Source organism: Protobothrops mucrosquamatus, unplaced genomic scaffold (assembly GCF_001527695.2).
Source record: "Protobothrops mucrosquamatus isolate PMUCROS unplaced genomic scaffold, P.Mucros_1.0 scaffold4894, whole genome shotgun sequence".
Taxonomy (NCBI): Eukaryota; Metazoa; Chordata; class Lepidosauria; order Squamata; family Viperidae; genus Protobothrops; species Protobothrops mucrosquamatus.
In genome coordinates this window covers 9,384-32,140 of record NW_015390781.1, presented here as the reverse complement: position 1 = coordinate 32,140, position 22,757 = coordinate 9,384, and the positions used below count along the sequence as shown (strand labels likewise).

Here is a 22,757-nt window from a genome sequence, read left to right as displayed (position 1 = left end):
AGAAATAATAGGAAACCAGTATAACCAAGTGCATTCATACACACACAACCAAAGCTAGGCATATCAAGCCTTCATTCTCATAGCAGAACAGGCTTAATTCCCATTGGGGCCAAATGTGTAGAACAAAAGTTGGACCTTTATCGTTCTACAAGAGTCTACTAGAAATAACTTTTTGAATATCTTTAGGACCATAAGAGCTGATGTCAACAGAAGGGGTATTACCTAAAATTTTCACCCTTTGTACGTAATATTTAAGATGGAAGTTGGAGTGGAGGCTTCTGGGAAATAAAAAGCTAATATCCCTATCCTGCATCTCTCCCAAATTGTGTTTTTTAGCCCATATGTTGGCTTCTTAGAAAGGATCACAGGTGGCAATGAAAGCAGAGGGTTTCAGACTTTGGACATCTTCTCTCTAAATTTCAGAGGTACAATCTGACAACATTAGGCAGCACAAATAGAGTGCTGAGGGTCCCATGTTTCATGGGCATTGCTTACTACAAGTAAACATGCTTAGTGGTCTTTTCAGTGGGGAGCTGAGCAGGCAAGACTGAGGCACACAATCATGGTAGGTAGTGAGGGCTGGCTTCTATACTTCTGCACATTCTGACTGATAAATATGTCAATATGAAAAAAGCAAAAAAGGGACATCAATCAGCGAGCACAAGCTCTATAAATGTGTTCAGGAAGATTCTTTTAGCTTGAAGCTGAGAATATAGAGGGAGAAACTTTCATACTTTCCAAATTATTATGCTGTTCTCAAGAAAAAAGTGTACACAAAAATGTATGTACTATGAAAAAAGTCATACAAAAATGCACATTTTTTAAAACAAAAAACCTGCCATGCCAGAATATGCACAATAATCCATATAAAGTTTTTAAAAATATATAGATGAAGTAAAAAGGAGTCGATATATGCTTAGCCAAATCAGGATTCCACTTTCCATCCTGAATCCCACTCCAATCTGTTCTAGAAGACCCACAAATCTGTACAGCAGATTGGAGGCTTCACACAGGAAATTGCACACTGAAGTGGAACATAATCCACTCTCTCTGTCCAACCCACATTTCCATTTTATAATCATTTCAGCGCATTATATGGATGAGTGTCATTGGAGAAGGAGGTTGAACTTCAGCCTAATTTCCAGCCTTTTTGAGACACTAAAGCCTGGAGCTTAAATACTAGAGATCAATCATTGTTCTGTGAAACAGAGGGTCCAGAAAGCTGAGTTCCAAATGGAAATCTCCACTAATCTACATTTATAATCTCAGAGGTTCAGGTAAATTTAAGAAACAATGTTCCTCATGAATAATTGCTAAGTGCTAGACTTGGCCACCGGCAAGTCTTTGCTAAAGCCCCAGCTCCAAATTTTATGTGCTGGAAGCAACGTCTCTTATCTGCTTTTATATTGCCATAGAATCTATACCCACTTTAATAAGTGAACTGCCTTTGAACTCTACTGTTATGACTTCGTTCTGCCTTGTTTGGGGGGGACGGGGGTGTACCTGAACTCTTGTCATAATCCTAGATGCTCTTCCTGAAAAATAACTTGGGTCTCACTTGCGTTTAGACCATCTGTGCATGTGTTTAGTATTATGTAACAACCCAGCTGTACATCTGCATCCCCCAGGTGACCTGCCATGCTCTGGAAAGCATATTGAGCTTCATTCAATTGGCTGCTGAATTTGAAAAATATTTGGCTGCAAATGCATTTACCGGAGTGTATAGCACATTCTAAATAATTGCACAGAAATTTTAAAAAAGGTATAATTTCATGTGTTGCTGAAGACAACACATTGAACGTAAGCAGTGAAATAACCTTGGGAAAATATTTAAGTAAGTAAAAACCCACACTATCCTAATAAATGTTCAGTGATTCATCTTTAATATGTAAATTACGAATATGATTTTTCAAGCATTTGATTTCTATGCCTCATAAGAACAATAACCATCCTCAGCTTAATGAGGGGTGATTGTTATTATAAAGGCAACCCCTGAAAACTGGATGTAATAGAAAAACCCAAAATATGAAATTATACTGTTTCTTTCCCCGTGGTAAACCCATGCAGTTTCTCAGTCCTCTATTAAAAATATCTGAATTATTCAGCTCTAAATTCCAAAAAGATATGATGATGTCATCATCAATATATCTCAACCCATAACAAGGGTTCACCAAGACAATAGAAGTGCTTCCCTGCCTTAATAATCTCCTATTTTAAACCCTGTAATCATACTACTACTTCTCTCTCTCTCTCTCTCTCTCTCTCTCTCTCTCTCTCTCTCTCTCTCTCTCTCTCTCTCTCTCTCTCTCTCTCTCTCTCTCTCTCTCTCTCTCCTTCATAATTGAAACCTGGAGAAGTAACAGAATCTGACAAAAGAACTACGGGGTTAAAAGAAGCAGTTGCACTCAAATTGCATATACAGAAATATTCAATTTCATGGGTTATTCATCCTGCACAGTAGGGGCACCTAGAAATATAGTTTAATGCATATAGAAGAAGGGAGGGTGAAGGAAACTAGAGGCCACATGTGTTTTCTTCTGGATGAAATGTCATTATTTCTCTTAAGTACCTGTCCAGTTTTGAAATCCTGCCTGGCTCACTTTGAAACTAGGTCCATGCATTACAACATTTTCTTAATATTGAAGACGATTTTAAGTTAATCAAGGACATGCATACAACAGTAGCAATAGTAATATTCTACTAATATACCGCTCTTCCTAGTGCTCTACAGCCCTCTCTAAGAGGTTTACAGAGTCAGCATCTTGCCCCCAACAATCTGGGTCCTCATTTTACCGACCTCGGAAGAATGGAAGGCTGAGTCAACGTTGAGCCAGTCAGGATCAAACTCCTGGCAGTGAGCAAAGTCAGGCTGCATTCTAACCACTGCACCACTGTGGCTCTTAAATAGACTAAGAATATTGACCAGGCTATCATTTTCATCATTCTGAGATTAAACCAGTTGAAGGAGAAAGACATATTGTAAGGATATTGTTCATGATTAAACAGTACTGATTGTTAAACATTTCCAGGTAATCATTTTTTGTTTTGTTTAGAGTTCCAAGAAAGAGAGAAAAGCAAAGATATACTTAGTCTCATTACAAATTGTATGGAAGAGAAATACTCCACTTGCTGACGTTTTTCAGAGCATTTGATCTATGGGCTCTAGATCCCAGGCCACATGCACTTCCTAGAAGCCCTTACTTCAGCCTGCTACAGGTATCCAAGCTTCTAACCTACCTGTGGAATTCTATCATTTGGCTGATTAACTGGCTACAGGAGAACAATGAAGTTGCATGAGCATTCCCCTCCCCTCCCCAGTACGTGATATACATTATACATAGCCTGCCAAAAAAAAAATGTATGGGACACCGACAAGCTAATCTTGGTGTGAGGCACAAACAGCTGTGTGATCTTGGACAAGCCCTTCTTTCTCAGTGTTAGGAAGCAGGCAGTGGCAAACCATTTCCAAAATCTTGCCAAGAAAACTGCAAAGGTAGTTGCCAGAAGTCAGTGCTGACATGAATGCCCTTCCCTCAAATAAAGTTTCTCGGTGTGGTTTCCTTCTCAGCTAAATCACAGTTTTCAACAAGTATACTAGCCAGGTGAGACCGGAAAGGAAATGAACACACATGGAGAGTGTCATTCCTTCCTCTACTCAAAATTGTGCTCTTTGGCATTTGTGATTGGAGACTGCAGTTTAAATGAGGAGGAGAACCCAGGGAAAATCATTAAACTCCACTCTTCTCATCCATCTGTTCTTATCTCACTTATGTGGGTAAAGTGCCAATGAGGAAGGAAAAAAAAGTGGTAGATATTAAATCGTCTTCTCTCACACAATATGTCATAAAAGAGAGAAGGGGGAGCATTTCTGAGAAAGTGATGGGAAGGGAATTCAAGTCCACCAGTCTCTTTAACTACCTCACTTAAAGTGTCCTGTCCTATAAGCAACTAATGCAGCTTGTAGAGCCAAAAGGTCCAGTGACAAGAACCAAAATCCATGTTATTCTTTGAATATGCCACTCAGCTTGAATTAATGTGTATTTCATCTCAAGGTTAAAAAGCTCTTGCACTTGTCACAAGTCTCTGCCAGTCTCTTATCTATCTGCATGTGCAAATGATAGACACTGATATTTTCATGAGAGTGTAATTCTATAGTAATGGAAAAGGTTTTACAGTAGGTTGTTTTCTCATCCTGAATTTATTTGTTTATCATTTATTTTATTTAAGGAGATTTATATGGCTTTCTAACTCCCTCTCAGTGACTCATACAAAGATAAAAACCGAACATAAAAAAATAAAAAAGCAATAACCCCCCTCCAGCAACAATAACTGATGAATAAATGATCTTTGATGAGCATGTTCTCTAGAAGGAAAATATTAGAAAGGAGTTTCATGGATTTTAATCTAATAAAAAGTTGCTTTTCCCAAATTCAGAGAAATTTATTATTTATTTATTCTTTCATTCGATTTATTCGTTGCTCATCTCATTTCAAATGACTCTGGGTGGCTTGCACTATAATAAACATTAAAAACATTAAAACCATCCAATATAAAATGACAGAGCAGACAAAGAAAAAATCATTAACACAAGATGGAGAAGGAGGGAGCCAGATACACAAGGGCGAGGAGGTGGGATTAGCTTTTAATTAGTCAACTACTTCCAGTGTGAAACTCCCCTATTGGAACTCCAAGCCATTTGGCAGAACTGGGTTTTATATCTTTTACGAAAAATCAAGACAGTAGGAGCCAATCTCACCTCAGGGGGTAAGATGTTCAAAAGCCATGGCAGAGAAGGCTCTTCTCTTGGACCCTGCCAGTTGAAATTCTTTGACTGACAGGATCCATAGTATGCCCTCTCTGTCAGCGTGGATGGGGCAGGCCAGTCCCACCCTGGTGAGACAGTTGCTCAAGTAACCTGGACCATGAGGGATTTTATAGGTGAGTAACCAACACCTTGAATTGCACCCAGAAGCAAACTGCCAACTAGGGCAGCTCACAGAGCATATCAAGGGCCAATCTAGGGGCCCTAAGAACTGCCTCTGCCACCTCACTCTGCACCAGCTGTGGCTTCTGAATGCTCTTCAACCCCATGTAGAGCACAATATCTTCTTTATTTGTAATAACATAGATCAAAGCATTTAGGGTTTCTCCAATTGTTCCTGCCTAATGTTATTATTCCTAGCCTGGTTGGTCTTTTACATATAGTCTCCATCTCAGTTAATGAAGTTCTTTAAAATGTATTATTTTAATTGGTGAGTAGATTATCCCCTCTAAAATACAGATGATGATGTTATTATTATTATATACATGTGAGAGATAGTACTCATGGAGGGGGAGATAGGGTGATGGGTTACAGTAAAAGGACAGTTTCCCAGGAAGCACTTTCCAGAAAGTGTGTGGGGGGTGTGTGAAACAAGAGGCAGCCCAGCCCAGAGCTGGATAGAGAAAGGGAATAAGGATCGCTACTCTCTAGAATCTCCCAGGGTAGATCCATCAGGGAAAGAGTAGTGGGCAATATCCCATTTAGTCTGGCAAGATAGTCTCTATTGTAAATAAATCAAGAATTGAACTCTTCCTGAATTGCTTTTCATTGTCCTGACAATAGACAACAATATGAAATCACAGTTGCCAGTTCTTTAGCTGGTCTTCATGTACAACAGGTTCTTCCCAAGCATCTAGAACAGGGGTGTCAAACTGCCGGCCCGCAGGCAGGATGCGTCATGACGAAACCGCGTCCACCCCATTGCCGGCAATGGAAAAAAGTTGTGATACATCGCAACACGTCACGTGACATGGCAAGTTTGACACCCCTGATCTAGAATGTCACAATGTGTGTGGATCCAAGCAGTGGAAATTTTGTCAATGTGTACATTTTCTAAGTGTTGTCCAGGGCTTCTGGTATGGCATCCAATGCGCCAATAAGCACTGGAACCACTACAGCCAATTAATGCCATAATTTCTCAACTTTGATTTTCAGATCTTGATTCTTTGTGATCCAATTCTTTGTCTTCTATTCTACTATCCCCTGGTATTGACACATCAATTATCCACATTTTTTTTTCTTTTTAAACACAGTTAAATCTGGTATGTTATGTATCAAGACTTTATTTGGAAATTCCTACAATTTTTACAGATGTTCCAATGAATCTTTTTGGTGACTGTGCCAAATTACTACTATGGTTGGCTGCGCAGTCAGCCAGATGTTTAGACTGGATTTGACATTTTTATGCACCTATCCAGTCTTTCCAAAGGATCTGAAATAGGCAGATATTGTTGTTCAATGGTGTTAAAAGTATCATTGCAGAATGTAAGCTGTTCTGAGTAAAACTACTTTTTGCAATTGATTGAAGGCGTTTTTGTCAATGCTGAAGGTGTTTAAGTGCTCCTTTTGTTTTGGGATTATATCTAAGGCATAGGCATTCAATGGACATGAATACCGTAAGATATATGCAGTATATGTTATGATTTTCAGGTCCACTAAATTGAACATTTCTAAATATCAAGGAATCCTCTAGATCAGGGGTAGGCAACCTTGGCTCTTTTATGACTCGTGGACCTCAACTCCCAGAATTCCTGAGCCATGCTGGCTCAGGAATTCTGGGAGTTGAGGTCCACGAGTCATAAAAGAGCCAAGGTTACCTACCCCTGATCTAGATATTGTTCCAAGGATCATGAGTGATATAACAATGGATTTCTTTTTCCATAAGTATTCAACTTCAGTCTGCAAGTCCCTGTGTTTCATAATTTTTTTCTGATTAGTTTTCCTAAATCCTAGCATCACCCAGTATAATAATATCAATGAACCAAACTTTCTTCTTTTCAATAACTCTTATATCAGGTATACTACTAACAAGATGCCTATCTGTTTCGATTTTGAAGTCCCATAAGATCTTAACCCGCTAATTTTCCAAAACTTTCTCAACCTGATGGTCCCACTAGTTCTTGCTACATTCAAAACCAAGCCTCTGGCAATAAATAACTCTGGCAACTTGATATTATAATTATTGCAACAATTTTCAGGAGTCAAGATCTTATACTCCATTATATCCTGCTGTAACTAAATTCTCTACCTCCTCAATCGTAAACAGGTTTTATTTAGAAATAAATTCAATGAATCTCGTACCACATGACCCTGAGCTGTGGTTGAGCTAAATTATTGAAAATAACTCTACATGTTTGTAAGTTTTGATAGCACTTTGCATCATATGTGTTGCACATTCTGCTTCTCCTCTCTAGGCAACGTGTAAAAACATCCATCAAGGACATCTCAAGTAATTGTCATTGTACCACTCATAAGGAGTGAAGAACGGGAATATAACTCCCAGGGTAGATTAAAAATAGAAAACAACTTTGAACTGGTGACTCTCCATAATGCAATCAAGCTTATTGCCAGAATTCTTCAAAAGGTGCCACAAGAGAACATGAAAATTAAAGTACAAAATAGTTTGTGTGGAAAGTAAAATAAACACAGCTTGGGCTTTTGCCAATTCTGCTTTCTGCCAGAAATTGAATGTTTCCAATAATACAGTCCAGGGGAAAACAGTCTGTGTTTTCAAAAACTTTGTTTCCTGCATCAACAAAGATTGCTGCCCCACCTGCCCCTGAAATGTCCAAATTAACAAAGGCCACTTAAGGTTTCTTTATGTAGCTGTGAGATTAAAGCACAGACCTAGAAGCTGGGAGTTCTAGCTCATTTTCAGCTATGGAAGCTCATTGTGGAAGTTTGGGCCACTCTCTCTATGCCCAACCCAACTCGCAGTTGGGTGTTATAAAGATAAATACATCAACATCCAGCCACTGCTCTCAGAGTTATATAGTATGAGACATAAGATTGGGTAATTGCAAATTGTATACTTTGCTGCCAATATCTTCTTCCTTTTAATTCAGTTACAATGTTGTATGTAGTAAAAGTCTTTAATTCCTACATAAACTACAAATATATATAGAAGAGATCTGTCCTTAGGGCAAGAATGAAGAACCTTTTGTGAGCAAGGGCCGCAATTCTCATTTTTGGTGTGCTAACATTTCAGAGACGACAGTGGGCAGAATTATTTAAAAAGTGTGCAGAGCCATATCACATAAATTGGAAGAACCAAGATTTTCTGGATTAGTCCTTCTCAATTGCTTTGCAAAGACTGTAAGTTTATCATCTTCATATGAGCCAGCAGTGTGCTGCAGCTGCCAAAAAAGCCAACTAGGCTGCATTAACAGGGATAGAATCAAGATCATGTGAAGTGCTAATACCGCTTTATAATGCCTTTGTAAGACCACATTTGGAATATTGCATGCATTTTTGGTCACCGCGATACAAAAAAAATGTCGAGACTTTAGAAAGAGTGAAGAGAAGAACAGCAAAGATGATTAGGGGACCAAAAGCCCAAACATATAAAGAATGGTTGCAGGAATTGGGTATATCTAATTTAATGAAAAGAAAGACTATTGGTGACGTGATAGCAGTGTTCCAATATCTCAGGGGTTGCCACAAAGAAGAGGGAGTCAACCTCTTCTCCAAAACACCTAAAGGCAGAACAAGAAGCAATGGATAGAAACTAACCAAAGAAAGAAGCAACCTAGAACTAAGGAGAAATTTCCTGACAGTTAGAACAATTAACCAGTGGAACAACCTGCCTCCAGAAGCTGTGGGTGCTCCAACACTGGACGTTTTTAAGAAGAGATTGGACAGCCATTTGTCTGTAATGATATAGGGTTTCCTGCCTGAGCAGGGGGTTGGACTAGATGACCTCCAAGGTCCCTTCCAACTTTATTATTATTATTATTATTATTATTATTATTATTATTATTATTATTATTATTATTATTATTATTGTTGTTGTTGTTGTTGTTGTTGTTGTTATCCAAAGCACCTGAAGGCAGGATAAAAAGCAATGGATGAAAATTAATCAAAGAGAGAACCAACCTAGAATCAAGGAGAAATTTTCTGATAGTTAGAACAATTAATCAGTGGAATGACTTGCTCCAGTAGTTGTGGGGGCTCCAACACTGGAAGTTTTTAAGAAGGGATTGGACAACCATTTGTCTGAAATGGTATAGGATTTCCTGCTTGTGCAGGGGTTTGGACTAGAAAACCTCCAAAATCCCTTCCAACTCTGTCATTCTGTTATTATTATCATCATCAACAACTAGATTAAGCCTGCCTTTTGAGCTTAGACTATAACCTTCAGGTGTGTCTTCTTTATGATGAGGTGTAAGCAACCCCTGGTGGATGCTCCAGGGACGCACCCAGTAGAACACTGGGAACCACAGAAAACCTTAGGGACTTATATGAAAATCTATATTTTCACTTTGGGGACTTTGTAATCCTTTTCACCACTTTATTGCCACCACTTTGGAAGGAGAAATATAGGTTGTGTAGTTGTCCACTGTATGAGCATGAGGCTTTGTGAGCTCAGATTGGGGAAGGGAGATGCCCTTTTAACAAATGGATCTTCTTCGTGTGATGAACACACAATTGCTGTATAAGAATTAGAAAAGCAGTGCTTACATTGGCCCTACCAAGTCTGTGAGGATCCTAGATAAGATGATATCTGAGAGTCTCCTCTCCATGTGAACCACTCAGCCTTGCTCTTTCTTACCCACCTCTCATGTTTTCACATCCTTCATCTACCTACTTTTTGTCCTTTCCAATCTTGAAAGAAAGCAATGGATGGATTGATAAGTAAGCTCTTTTTAGTGATGACTAGGAATATTATCTTATTTTTCTTCAGAAGTTTAAAAGTACGGGAAAATCAGCAGCTGGGTTTATAATGGGAATAGCACCCATTCAAGATTAGAGCTTAAACATGAGAAATAACTATATAAGCTCAAAGGCCATCTAGGATCAGGCATTAATGTCATGCTCTACTTCTTTTTTCCCCCCTAGATAGCATATAATAACACACACAATCACATCTATAGTAATTGCATTTTTCATAAAGAAAATTATTCGTCATCTGAACCTGTTAAAAATGTTCTCATTTAAACCAAGATAGCAGTAGCATTCCACCTGTTTAAATAGATTCTCAATCCTTTTAGAGAACAATCCACCGACGGAAGAATCTACAGAATGGTGCCCTATACAATTAGCCTAACCGTCTCTCAAAATAAACTATTTTAGGATCATTTGACTATAGTTATATTATTAGCACAAGCCAAGTATTTGCTTTCAGGGAAACTGACACATCTGACTTTTGAAAAGACAATGCCTTTGCAAATTTGTTTACACAAATCCAGATATTGGAATATTCCTTCAAGATAACATATTCAAGAGATCATTTGTGGCAAATGCTGAACATTCAGTGATACAATTGTGTGAGGAATAAGCTTAAGATAACGTGTACAACGTAAGAATTGAGAGCCAGTCTGGTGTGATGGTTAAAGCACAAAGCTAAAAATCAGAAGATTGTGAGATCTAATCCTGCCTAGGAATGAAACCAGCTGGCTAGTCACTTTTTCTCAGCCCTAAGAAGCAGGCAAGGGCAAACCATTTCTGAAAATCTTGCTAAAGAAACTCCAGGGATGAGACCAGGCAATCATCAGGAAGGAAGGAAGGAAGGAAGGAAGGAAGGAAGGAAGGAAGGAAGGAAGGAAGATTGATTACACATATCCAGAAGCAAAAACATAATTAGATCTGTTATTTTGCAGATTTCATTAGTATTGATAAGATGAGATGTATGCCTGTCACACATACAAACAAAATGTAGAGCCGTGTTTCATCACTGGATTCACTTCTGAGAAAATGCTCTTTTTATCTTAAACAGATTCTCATTATGCAAATTCAGCTGTCTCTAACCTGGCTGCTAGGTATTACCATAATCCACAGGAAGTCTATGAAAATCTACCTTGATTGTTTCAAATGTCCTACTATCCACTTCTGAAATTCTCAGGACAGAGATAAATTGGCCAATTTTAATTATGCTCAGATAAACTTTTATAACTGGGCTAGCAGTTGCAGAATGTCTTTCAGCAACCGTAAGCTTTCAGACTTCAAAACTGAAGGGCAATTTCAAAAGTTTTAAAAGGTTTTAAGGGGCAGGTACATACTGTGACTATAGTAGCTCTAGCATCTGTAGCTTTGCCCCTGCTTGAAATGGTAGCATCTACACTAGAAAGAACGTTAAAAATATTCCCTTAGCTTTCCAAATTGAAGAAATTCCCTTTATTTACTAACTCTTACCTAAGAACATTTTGGTTTTGGCCTACAATAGTGTCCCTACTAGAAGGTCACATGTTAGGCTCTGAAGATTCTTTTGGCTGTTCAACTTATCTCAAAATACCTACACCAGCTTTTCCAATCTTTAGAAACATTGGGTTACACTTTCCATTATTCCAAGTAAGGACAGGCAATGTTGGTCGGAGATAATGGGAATTATACTCTAACCTATCTCGAGAATGCCATTTTGGAGAAGACTGGTTGAAATTGCTGACCTGGACAAGCCACCATACTGGCTCCCAATCTATTTAAGCACAGATCAAAATGTTGTTCTTAACTCTGAGAATCTAAAAAAAGGATTTTCTCTTGGATGACCCTAACTGAATATTGAGATCAACAGTTATGATCCTTCTCTAAGTTTCTCCAATATTTGAAGTTAAGTCAATGGCAGTTGAGAAAAGAACATTTTGCATTGTTTTGCTTTTTATTTCTTTTTGAAATATTTGTCTCTGTTCTGATCCACATAAATGTTTAATAGCAGGAGAAGATTTTTACATTGCTTGGTGTTTTGGTTTAGTGCTGCTTTTCAGTTTTATCACCATTGTTGTTTTATCATTTGTAATTTAAGTTGCTTTTCCTTTTGTAGACTGCTTAAATTCTATTTTATTGTACTCACCTTTGAACTGAAACATAGAATATTACATTTTCCAAAACAAAACAAAATGTCACCAAACCTAAAGCTCCTTAAAGCACTGTTCACTCTACCAGGTGTAAATTCCAAGTGCACCTGCAATTTACACTACAAAAATCCTGATATTTGTGTGGATTTTCCCAAATAAAATTGATTTCCTATTCATTTTACTGGAAACAGTCAGCTTGCAGCTAGATTTCTCTGCAGCTGTGAATGAGTTTCATCTCTTAAATTACAAGGACATGGCTATAAACAGCAGATTTGTTTTAAAGGCACGAAGTTCACATAAAGTGTGATTATCACATTTGTATAATTTTTGAGAATTAAATTGTCAGGCATTTTCTTACTTACTGTATGTAAGCAATGACAGCATTACTAGTCAATCTTTTTTCTTTAATTCTAAGTAGCACAAGAATGGGGAGTTATTGCCTCTGACTCAATCTTACCAAAACTGAGTGGTTGTAAGTGTTTAGGCCAGTGGTTCTCAACCTTTTTAATGCCGTGACCCCCAACCGGTCGTAAGTCGAGGACTAAATCGGTCGTAAGTCAAGGACTACCCAACTGGTCGTAAGTCGAGGACTTTCCCTGCCCGGGAGCGCCGCGCATGCGTGGTTCCGCCCCCTGCGCCGGCTGAGGCATAGCTGGTAAGTGGCAGAGACTGAGCAGGCCGACCACCAGCTGGCCCAGCTCAAGGGAGGTAAGACACCCGCCGGAAAAGGGGAAAAAAATGGCGGACAGCCTTGCTTGGCGACCCCCGTGAAATGGTCGATCGACCCCAAATGGGGTCATGACCCATAGGTTGAGAACCGCTGGTTTAGGCCATCCAGATCTGGGAATATCCCAACTCTGATTTTGGATAAGATTGCCCTTCCCCATTCAAGATAGGGAAACTTCCTCTAAGAGCAGGTGGTAGCAGTAGCCAGGAAGGCCTTTGTACATCGTTGTTTGGTCCATTTGTTTCCTAGACTGGGCAGTCCTTCAGACAGTCATTCATGCCTTGGCTATGAGGTGACTATGAGCTAACTACTGCAACACTCTGTGTAAGGCTGTCCTTGAAGGTTTATCTGGCCAGAATGCAGCAGCACAAGTAGTAGTGGCCATGTCTTGATATGCCATGTAACACTCCTGGTTGCCAGTTTGCTTCTGGATGCAACACAAGGTGTTGGTTGTTACCCATAAAGACCTACACACTATGGGATTAGGTTACTTTTGGGACCAGCTCCTTCCCATATTATCTGCCAGGCTAAATCAATCTGGCAGGGTGCTTTCTAGGTTCCTTTGATTAAATAATGTCATCTATCAGAACTCTGCAAGTGCTCCTTCTCTGTAGCAGTGGGTGCCCTCTGGAATGAGGTTCTCCCCAAAATCTGGATGGCCCCCTCCCTGCTAGTATTTTGAAGAGCCTTGAAAGTCTTTGGTGAGTGTGATTGAAGCCCTCCTTTGTTCCTGTCTGATGTTTGTTATTCTTGCAATCTTTTATTTTTTATATTTTTTTTCTTATTTTTTTATGTTTTTACTTGTGAACTATCCAGAGTGTTTGGGAGTTGGGCAGCATACAAATTTCGATACAAATACTAATAACATTGTCCCAGCAAAAAAATGCTATGCAGAGTTAGAACTATTCAGAAATTGAGTCTACCAAGAAAGCTACATTTAGACTAGGGCAGTGATGACGAACCTTTTAGAGACCGAGTGCCCAAAAACTGGCCCCACTCCCGCTCCACCCCCTGCCCCGCCCCGCCCCGCTCCGCCCCCCATCCCCCACCCCGCCTGCCCGCAGGGCCACTCACTGCCTCCAGGGCCTGCCACAGATCACCCAGGCAGCCCAGCAGCGCTATAGTGGTCACACCCTCTGCCTGCGCCCTGCAACATCAACTGTGCATGATGGGGTGTGAGGGCAGAGTCTTGTCTACGCTGCCTGGCTGCCATGTCCTTGGTTGCGCTGCTCTGTGTGGGCCACACTCAGGGGCGACTCTCCTTCAGGGAGGCTGCTGGAGAGGAGGGGGTCACGGGGGAGGCGAGGCTGGGGCAACGGCACATATGCCCACAGAGTGCCGCCTCGTGCCATAGGTTCGCCACCACTGGACTAGGGAGTCAAAAAGCATTCCAGATGAAAACAGTGGCAACCCATTTCCATACTGTTGCCAAGAAAATTGCATGGTTATGTCCATCTAAAGTCATGCACAAATTGGGAGCATTCTTGCCTTAGGGCTATTCAACTTATACTTATGGTCTATGAGGAATCATCTACAGTGTGCAGAATAGATTTCCTTCAGGAACCTTTGTGTAATTTTATCATTCTCAAAAATATATACCTAAACACAGAGATACACACACATACTGTTGATTTTTGGCTAATCTGACATTAAGGGGTTAAGCAGTCTTTGAAAAGGATGGAGAAAGAACAGCCTAACATGATTACTTTGAATGTCAGATGTTGAACAATGACAAGTATTTCGTGATTAGAATGAAAGCTGCAGATAAACTGTTCACCCAAAGTAATCTGCTTCATGAAGAATTTAAAATTTAAAACTGCTGTTCTAAGACAGAGCAATGGTTCTGGGACCACTTTTGAGGTCTTTGGGACTTACAAGAACAAATAAAAACAAAGTTTTGACATATAATAAGGCTGGTTAACAATGCTTAGTCTGAGACAATGGTGAACAGACAAAGGCCAACTAGATGTTCTAAGTGTGGAAGAAAACTTTTTGGAAAGACGCAAACTCCACTATAAATGAGGAGACACTACTCTTTAATTCTTATTTCTAACATTGCAGTTTGAAGAATTCTTAGTGCAGAAAATAAATACAAAGTATTAAAATATGTAGTGGCTGTTAAAATAATATTTTGAAATATCCTTGGGAGGGGAAGAAAAAGTGAAGTCACGGTGAGGCCACGAACTCTCTTCATGCTACATGAACAAAATTGATTTGTCTACTTACAAAAACATGTTAAAACTCACACAAACGAATAATCCGACAGGAAATTCTGCCGAATGCTGGGCTCCATAAGGAACAACTTGAGTTTTAATTACATGCTAAAGTTTCAACACAAAACTCTAGCAGTGGAATATTTTTTTTAAAAATTAAAAGAATGCAGTTTCAGTATCTTTTATCATTACAAGCTATCCACTCATAGTCCCTAGATCTCCCTTTATGCAATGCTAATTGTAAAGCAGTAAGCTATTGGGGTTATATTTGTCATAGCTGGACATACCTTTTTATTTTCAGCATGGCTATTTTTATGAAGATTGCAACTTGCTAATGGTCTTTAAATACATACTTGCAGGGAAGAGATAAGGGGATACAAACAGATTTTGATTTCTTCCCACCATATTAACCAGGATGGCAAAATTAAGGGCAGTGATCTCACTGAAGGAACAAGTAATAGATAATGTAACATCATGTTAGATTAACAGTGAAATATATAAATATAGTGGCCCAAATATCCTGTTTACTATTATCCAGTTTTTTTAAGACAGATTGTAAAGAAAATATCATACAGATGTGCATCAGCTATTGTGGTGAATGTTTAATCATATATAAACAAAAACTACACTGTGCATAAAAATCTTACAAAGAAATCAGTTCTCAAAAACAATCTCTATAAAATTTTCACCATTTTTCAGTCTTGCGTTCTAAAATTTACTCCAAGCCAGCTAGTTTTCATGAACATTAGCAAAAATAAATGCATTGTTGAATTAAACTCAAACCCCACAATTATTATTCACAGACAGGATATGTTAAGAGGCACAATACTGGAAGCAGCCCTCACGCTGATGTTTCTTTCAACAAAATGGGATCCAGCCTCAGAAGAAATTTAATTCCACTTCCTATGGAATTTGGGGCAAAATGTCTTTTTTTTCTGTCTTCAGGCGCAGCTGCTCAAAAAGCAGTCAGTGTGGCTGAGTGCTGAACATGGATTCATACTTACTTATTTCAGCTTCCAAAGTTATCCCACATGCAACCTGTTCACAGCAGCCAAGCTAGAAAATCAACTCAGGCTAATAAAGCCAAGCAGAGCCTATGGCAGAAGCAGTTCTGCAAAAAGATGCTTGATCTAAGTAGGACGCATATTACTTGGATTCCAAGCATTAAGAGTGGAATTCCAAGCATTAAGAGTCCCCCCCTTCAATTCTAATTCAAAAGCTTGAATTTGCCTGAAATTTCCCCTTCTTTTTCAATAGCTGCTACCACTCTGGACAATGAGATTCTGTTTAAAATACACACACTATATATATATAAAATGCTTACCCCTGAGAAAGAGAAACACCCAAAATTTCTTTCCACTGCTGGCCCAAATAAAAAAATACCCAGACTTATTACACAGCCACTTGCATTTCCTCCTGCTCACAACTAACCAGTAAGAGGCAGAGAGCTGCAGCCTACCTGTGAAGGAAGACCTTGATAGTCCTCTCTTAAAAATCCTCTCTTGCTTCCCCTTGTGAGACAAAGTTCCCAGTCCCCTGAATATACAATCCAGTGGAGACCAGCTCCACTGAAATTCACCCCTCTCCTTCTTCTCTCAAGCAAGTCACTGGAGACAGCTGGTTTTATTTTAGCCTTGCATGCGCACCATGGCACTTGGCACCTATTTTTAGGGGCTGAGAAGTACAGGGCCAGTGCCTGAGTCAACTATTTGTTCTAGAAATCTGCTAGTAAAGGCCATCTTATAGTGCCTTTTGTCATCTTGGCGTAACAGCACTTGTGCAGTCAATCAAGTGTTCATTGACCCAGCTTTCTCCTTGTGAGATGGTTGTTTTTTTTAGGGAAAAGAAACCTAGACCATCCTAGTCATCGCACTCACGTGGACTCCACCCCCCAGCTAACACTCCTTTTGCTGGCTCTTCAATGCACTCATTCGATTAATTCACAAGGTAAATAGGGGAAACCTATTTAAAGAAAACGAACCACTTGGTTATAAACCAAGAAGAGCTGAAGGCACTTAGCCAAATCTTTCGATGCCTTTCAAATGTGGAAAAGCAAGGTTTAAAGAAAATAGATGACAATTAAAGAGAGCTTTCCTATATGAAGTTGGGAGGAGAAGTGAGCTGATGTTTAAGTCAAGAAGTTGGTTTTAGTATCAGACTCATTGTTGGTACAGTGTGCTTACTCATACCAGCAAGACGCTCTTCACAATGTCCTAGTTCTGTAGGGCAATCTGGAACAATTGGTGACCCCAATTAATGCAGCAAAAAAGACTCCTGTTTCTCAAGATGAATGGACTCTCCTAAGTGGGAGGGGAGAATGGGTGACTCAGTTTTAATTTTGATATGAATAATGATGTTTTCCATAGGAATTCCACAGGAGTTTTAGTCTGCCATTAGGTTTTACCTGATGCCAAGTTCAAAATGAATTGGGAACTATCTGATGATGTGAAACATCAGAAAAATTGTTGAGGGAAGATTCATAACATTTTATCTCCAAATTGGAAAGCAAAGACACTTTCCCTTAAAATATTACCTGTGGAAAAGGACAAGGATGGGAATTTATTTTGTGTTTGCTAAAAAGAAAAAAAATGTTTTCAAAACAGCCAAATGGAGGTGCAAATGACTGCAAGCTGGTGGAACTTATCTTTTTGTAACAACTTAAATCACTTTCTTTTAGTTAGTGCTAGTTCTGTTTAATTCCTTTCTGTTTAGTTAGTGCTATTCTGCCCCTCATTTTTGTTCTTCCTCCTTTCCTTTCCCGATGCAGCCCCCTCTTCTTTCCACATACCTCTTTTTTTTTTTTTTTTCCTCCTTGTTTTGCAATGTTTCTGCTAGAAGGAAGTTTGTAGATGTGAATTTGCCAGTTTCCATATAAGAGAATGGATTATTTGTATGACAGAAAATGGTGGGTTTATTTTATATTGAAGACTAGTTGGCTTTATAAATGGAGTAACCTATGTTTAGGCAATTGATTATAGTCACTAGTTATTAATATTAACTACTATTAAGCTATTAAAATATTAGTTTGTCTTAGATCTTATTTTTTCTGAAGTAACCTACTAGCACATAGGAAACTATATTATAATCAGATGCACATGTTCAGATTTGGGCATGCTATGCTATATTTATTGGAACATGGAAATTAAGGAAGGGGTCAAGTGGTATTGGCCACTCAAGGTTGACAAAGTAGACTATTTCACATGAATAGTCTGGATACTGAGCTTCTTTTTCTGTCTACCCTTTTATTTTAGTGGGATCAGCTCATTTGCAATTCACAGGTGTCTTCTTTTTAGATGAATAAGTTAAGGAGAAGATATACTATTATGAAGAAATTAAGCATTCCTCATTTCCAATGTGAAGCTGATTTTATACACAAATCTGCATGAGTACCAAGTATGCTATAAAAAGAACAACACTGATTCCAGGGCAGTTTTCAAAATTCAGTTTGTTTAATTTTGGGACCACTTCATTCATAACATTTCTTTTACACAGGGTTAAAAAGATACTACCAAAATACTACAATCAATGTAAACCATATAAACATGGAAGCGGCTGCTTCCAAACATAGGTCTACATTACAAAAGAAAATGCTGTTACATTTTCACACATAACAGTGACACAGTGAGTCATTTGAAGTTTATGCTATTCAGTTATCAGTGTTCAGTTCAAAACAGGGTCTGGCTGTTCTCTAGTTCGGTACGTCATGAAAGGGCCAGAAATATATGTATGAGTTTGTTCGCATTGTCTTTTCGTTGCCAAGAAGGAATATGCTTCAGAACTTTTTCTGACTCAAGTGCAAAAATAACTTTACCAGACTAGAACACTATGCACTTTGTGGGAGGGGGTAGGGGCAGAGGGGAAGATGCCCTTTCTGTTTTTACCTCAGCAAAGTATCATAGGATGGGTGCTACTAAATTAAATGGCTTGTTTCTTTGTCACATTCTATAAACAGAATCCAGGCAGCAAAGCAGGACTATCAAAATATAGGGCAGTAACTTTCAAAACATAAAATAATGACCAGAAGGGAGAAGAAACAGTAGAGGATTTCTTGATTGAATCCAGGATCCCCAGGTCCCTGATTTTTTCAAATTGTACCCTTAGTAACCAAGGACAGCAGGGCAAGAAGTAAGGTTTCCCCTCTGCCCTTGTGGCTAAGGAAACTTGGGCAGACTCAACTTTCATGCTTCCCAGCAAAGTCTGATAAAATGAAGAAGTGTCATCAGCAATTTTATTGAAAAAGATATTAAAAATCTGCATTTCCTTTAAAAAAAACAACAACTAGTGTCACCTGGTTGCAGAGTTGATTACATTCTATTCCCCTCAAAGGTATCTGGAGATTTCTGAGAATAAGAATATTGCCCTGAAAACTGCGAAGTGCTCAGAACCTAATTGGTAATGTGTTTCATCCACTGATTAAAATAAAGAGAGGTATGAGTTTGCTCAATTGATTAAGGAAATTATTCCCAGAGAATTGCTATTATCTGGAAATGCCTGCTGACTGCCAATTTATAACCCAGACAGCTACCTCATGAAGGATCTGTAAATTGACTATATCAGAGCTGAAGCAGGATACACGGTAGTACACTTACTTCCAAAATGAAATATTATCTGAGCACCTCCCATGAGATCTTTGGAGTAGCATGTCAAAACTTACAGGATGGCTTTTATATTATTAAATCAATCGAAGAAGCAGAATCTTCTTAAGGAACGTTCATTTCACAGGGTGTACCTTAGTTATTCCTTTGTACTTGTACAGTACTATAGGGAATTGATTGGGAGGCATCGCCATGCGATAAACAGCTAGCCAATCATGCTAGCCAATCATGTGATTTAGGATCAAATTTTCACCTAAATCCCATCATTGGGAAGAAGAAGTGGCTGATTCCAGGATGATTAGAAAGACTATTTCTAGCTCCAGTATAAAAGGGTCATCGCAAAATCTGCATCTGGTAGCTGCTCATAGTTGCTGTAACAGTGAGATGGACATCATATAAATTTAATAAATAAATAAAGCCTGTAAGCAAGAAGCATGGAATATGTACATTTTATACAATTAGCCTATAAATTCCTACTTCAATAAACATCTAAGGCAGACATGTCAAACTCGCGACGTCACATGACGTCGCGCAACATATCGCAACGTATTTTTCGCCAATGCCGGCAATGGGGTGGGCGCGGCTCCGGTATGATGAAACCAGCCCGCGGGCCGGCAGTTTGACACCCCTGATCTAAGGGTTCCATGGCAGATGTGCTTCACTTGGGGGTACATCTTATTGCAAAGTAATATTGGGGGGCCTCCCTTGCAGAAAGATGGGCAAGATAGCAACTAATACAACTATTACTTTTCCTCTCCTTTGAGAGAAACTACAATCTTTTGAACTAGGGGGAAATCTCCTTGTGCAAAAGAAACCTCTTTAATCTCTTCTCTCTGTAAACATGCAACAAGGGAACAAAAAAGCCACTTGGGGCATTTTTTTATGCAGTTATCCCCTTTTGCCCATTGAGTGCTATGCATCTGACTGGGTAGATAGTTTATTAATTGATTAATCTTAAAACCGAAATAAAATGGATCAGGATCTAAATCCAGGATAAAATAGATAAAAGAAAACACAGTAATAAAATACATATAAGGTGTGCTATGAAGTCTACGTGCTTTTTCAAGAGGCAACTAGACTTTCTTGGGTTTTTTTCTTTGAAGACATTTTGCTTCTCATCCAAGAAGTTTCTTCAGCTTTGACTGGATGGTGGGGAATGGAAGGATTTGTATTTTGGGACAACATGAGAATCTCCATAAATATCTAGTTGGTTTCCTTTCCCAGGCAACCCGGATCTCTTCTGGTAAAAAGCCATGGGCACTTGTACCCTTTGACTCACACAATTATCCTTGAATTTTGCTCCCTGCATAACCCCTAATTTCCTGTTGCAGATTTTTGTGAGCATTAACTTGTCTCTTAGATTGACCAAGATTTAACTTTCCTCAAGAGATCAAGACATCTTATCTAATATGTTTTCCTACAATTACTGTTCTGGTTCCTAGAGCAGAATATCCCATAGTTCCTTGCCATTATTCTCGCCTCATTTACCCAAGGAGTGGCCTCTGTCCATAGTCAAACCCTTGTTAAGTCTGATTCCATACACAGCATTGCATGATCTACAAAGTTGTAAGACCTTGCAGGAGAGAGTTAGGGTTTGTATGTGAATGGATGTTTTTGAAATTATGATTGATTTAGCAGATAATTTAGAGCATTGCGAAGTCCAGGAGAATCACTTAGTTGCCTTCTAAATCTATTATTGTACAAAATTATTGTGAACCCAGGATTCCTAATAACCACTATGTTCTTAATTTATTTGGCCATAGCCACAAATAGATATATCATCCACAGACTACTTCTATGTAAGATTGTTCAGAATAGTGTAGAAGCATTTGAAGGTTGATTTTTGTTTAGTTGTTCTTTGTTTTACTCTTTGTGAATTCATAATCTAACTATGACTATAAACAATATGACCTTTAGCAATGAATGTACCTGACCCAAACAGTATCAAAGATGTGTTACATATGTTTACATCTCTCACCTTTGCTTGAAGCAATTAAAGTCTGAAATGAAAAGACAATGACATATTTTCACATATTTATGGAGTGAGAACTATAATACTATGAATGACATAGATCTGTGCTCTGGATGTGTTAAACCAGAACCAGTTTCATTCTACTTTTTTTATACTTAGAGATTTATACATCAATAATTGTACAATAAATGAATAAAACTGGCCAAATGTAAATGGATAAGTCTATCAGTTGCAAAACTGTAAAAGAAAATAATCTGAAAAGTACATGGCTATGTATTGTGTGCATAATATACCAGGCAGGATAATTTTTAAAAAAATCTACTCTTATTTTTAAAATGTGTCAAGGAGAAAACATTGCAGCTGATATCAGTTCTTAAAATGCTTGTCAGATAAAAGAAATGCATGGAGTTAAATGTTGCAGAAATAAATTTCCTTCAATAGGTGTAAGAATCCAAGTCCTCTGGCACACATAAAGTGCTATAAATGAGCAATAATTCGGGGTGACATTGTTATAAAGCAATATAAGTACAAGGTGAACTCATCTGCATGCAATTATTCACATTGTTTAAATTGTGCTGATCTATCAGAAGCTACTTCTACTTAACTGCTTCTATTTTACTTTTAATACTTCAAATAATTTCAAGGTTGCTAGAAGCTGTGGTTCTATATAGCTAAGGGTGGGGTTTTTTCCTCCTGAATCCTAGCCTTAACTTCCTTTGTAAGAGCAGAGCTAACAACATCCATCTCTTGTTTTTATTAGATAAGAATGTGCTGTTCCTATTTTAGTTTCATTTCCTGTACTAAAATGCATTATCTTCCCCAACCATAATTCCCATTAACGAGGAACAAGATTAGTCAGTGGTAATGACTAATTAACAGTTACTGACAGCATTTAAATTGTCTAAATTACAGGTCAATCCTACAGTCTTGATATGTGAGGCAGTCACTATCCCATTGCTACCGCTTGCATAATCATCATTGAATCAATATCAGGCCAGGAGCACAAGAAGCAAAATTTAATCTGTCGACACAATCACTCCCACAACATTATTTGCTGCTACCCTTCAATTACACAAATCCTGTCTCTGTGTTAGTTATATATCAGAAGCAACAAGTATATGATGAAGGCTGAAAATTTAAAATACTGCATGAAAATTCACCAGCAATTGCACATAGCAATAGTACTTAGACTTATATACCACTTCATAGTGATTTTACAGCCCTCTCTAAGCAGTTTACAGAGTCAGCCAACAATCTGGGTCCTCAATTTACCGACCTTGGAAGGATGAAAGGCTGAGTCAACCTTGAGCCTGTGAGAATCAAACTCTAGATGGTGGGCAGAGGTTTAACCTGAAATACTGCATTCTAACCACTGCACCACTACATACTTTCTCAAAATTCATATTTTTGAGGGCTGTTTT

General features: G+C 38.6%; 1 protein-coding gene across 1 annotated transcript in view; it reads right to left on the bottom strand.

Moving 5' to 3' along the window:
• LOC107299422 (xin actin-binding repeat-containing protein 2) overlaps positions 1–19,558 on the bottom strand; it is a 55,466-nt gene extending 35,908 nt beyond the window's left edge. The window contains exons 1-2 of the mRNA XM_015828782.1: positions 19,499–19,558; positions 16,229–16,361 (exon numbers count right to left, since the gene is read on the bottom strand). Of these exons, the coding sequence (XP_015684268.1) occupies positions 16,229–16,361; positions 19,499–19,558 (193 nt within the window). The remainder of the gene's footprint in view (positions 1–16,228; positions 16,362–19,498) is intronic.
• Positions 19,559–22,757: the final 3,199 nt, after the last annotated feature.